Genomic DNA, 1,208 nt, shown 5'->3' with positions numbered 1-1,208 from the left:
AGGCAGGAAGGACCCCCACCTCATAGGCCAGAGCAAAAGCTGAGGCCAAAGATGGTATGTGTTGCTGACCTTGTACTATCCTTCCAGTGTCTTCTGTGATGCCCGCTGCTGCCGCTGAAGCCTGTCCCTGGGAGCATTCAGCCCTAGCCCTGCCCTCATACCCTCCATAGTCAGCTGGAAGCACCTGGGAGTGGAGGAAAGTAGATGGAGCAGAAAGGACTGTATTTGTCTGCTGTTCACAGCCCGTGGCCCTGAGGAGATGAAGGTCTGGAGCCAGCCAAGCTTCTGGACTAGTTTCTGGATGTTTCTAGAGGATCAGAAAGCTGCCAGGTTGACAGAGGTATCTGAGAACTGAGGAGAGGAGGGAGAGGGAAAGAGTGAGGAAGCTCTGCTGCTCTTAGATTCTCCCATTTCCCCAAGCCGTCCACTTCAGCCAACACGTCCCCCTCCGTAACGGTGCTCAGACTCTGGGTGCTAGAGTGCCTGCACAGGCCTCATGTGGGTAGGACTTCAGGGCCCCTGTTCTCCTCCCCCACCCGACCCCACCCTGGCTCAGGCCCTCAGCCTACCTTGCGGCGGAAGGATCAACACCCTGGTGGTGGCTGTTTGGGTGCCGTTGATATCCGTGGCCACAGTGGCAAGATTGGTGGTTACAGTGGTGCCAGCTGGGCCTTGCCGTTTCTGCCGGTACCTTCTGCGGCTACACTTGAACATCTTGGGAAAGCGGGGCCGAGGCCAACCCACGCCTGGCCTGCGGTAGGGGGAAATTAAGCCCCGGGGCCGAGGGGCACGGACAAGCTGAGAAGGCCCCATGGGCGCAGTGAGCTTCTGTAAGGTGCCTGATGGTGCTACTGGACAGGGTAATGTGGCCTCTATGACATACAGAGCTTGTGTATGAGTGATGCTCTTTATTACAGAGCCTGGGCCCCAGCTGCTCCCTAAAGGTCTGACTCCCCCACAGTTCCCTCCAGGGATCCAGCCCCAGAGACAGAAAGCTTCAGTTTAGCCCCTTGGGAAAGGAACTCTGAGTAAAAAATTCACTCCCTCACCTTTTCACTCATCCAATGTTAATAATATTAACATTGTTTACTGAGCACTTACTATGTGCCAAATATGGTGCCAAGTCCTTCACAAACATTACCTCATCTAATCCCACAACAACCCTACAAGGAGATTCTATCATTATTCCTATTTCATTATTTGTGGTT

General features: G+C 54.1%; 1 protein-coding gene across 1 annotated transcript; it reads right to left on the bottom strand.

Moving 5' to 3' along the window:
* Positions 1-307: 307 nt before the first annotated feature.
* On the bottom strand, positions 308-813 carry P3R3URF (PIK3R3 upstream open reading frame). Its single transcript, XM_068964361.1, has 2 exons — positions 570-813; positions 308-351 (listed from the first exon to the last, which is right to left on the bottom strand). The coding sequence occupies exons 1-2, from the start codon at positions 811-813 to the stop codon at positions 308-310; spliced, it is 288 nt and encodes a 95-aa protein (XP_068820462.1).
* Between the last annotated feature and the right edge of the window lie 395 nt (positions 814-1,208).

The sequence above is a fragment of the Capricornis sumatraensis genome, chromosome 2 (genome assembly GCF_032405125.1).
Source record: "Capricornis sumatraensis isolate serow.1 chromosome 2, serow.2, whole genome shotgun sequence".
Lineage (NCBI taxonomy): Eukaryota > Metazoa > Chordata > Mammalia > Artiodactyla > Bovidae > Capricornis > Capricornis sumatraensis.
The sequence above is the reverse complement of the archived record's forward strand: the minus strand, read 5'-3'. Positions and strand labels throughout refer to the sequence as shown.

Excerpts from the sequence above, each read along its gene's own strand:
- P3R3URF (XM_068964361.1), bottom strand. The coding sequence starts at position 813 with ATGGGGCCTTCTCAGCTTGTCCGTGCCCCTCGGCCCCGGGGCTTAATT. Across the intron at positions 352-569 it reads GTTGATCCTTCCGCCGCAAG|TTCTCAGATACCTCTGTCAA; the intron begins GTAGGCTGAGGG and ends TCCTCTCCTCAG.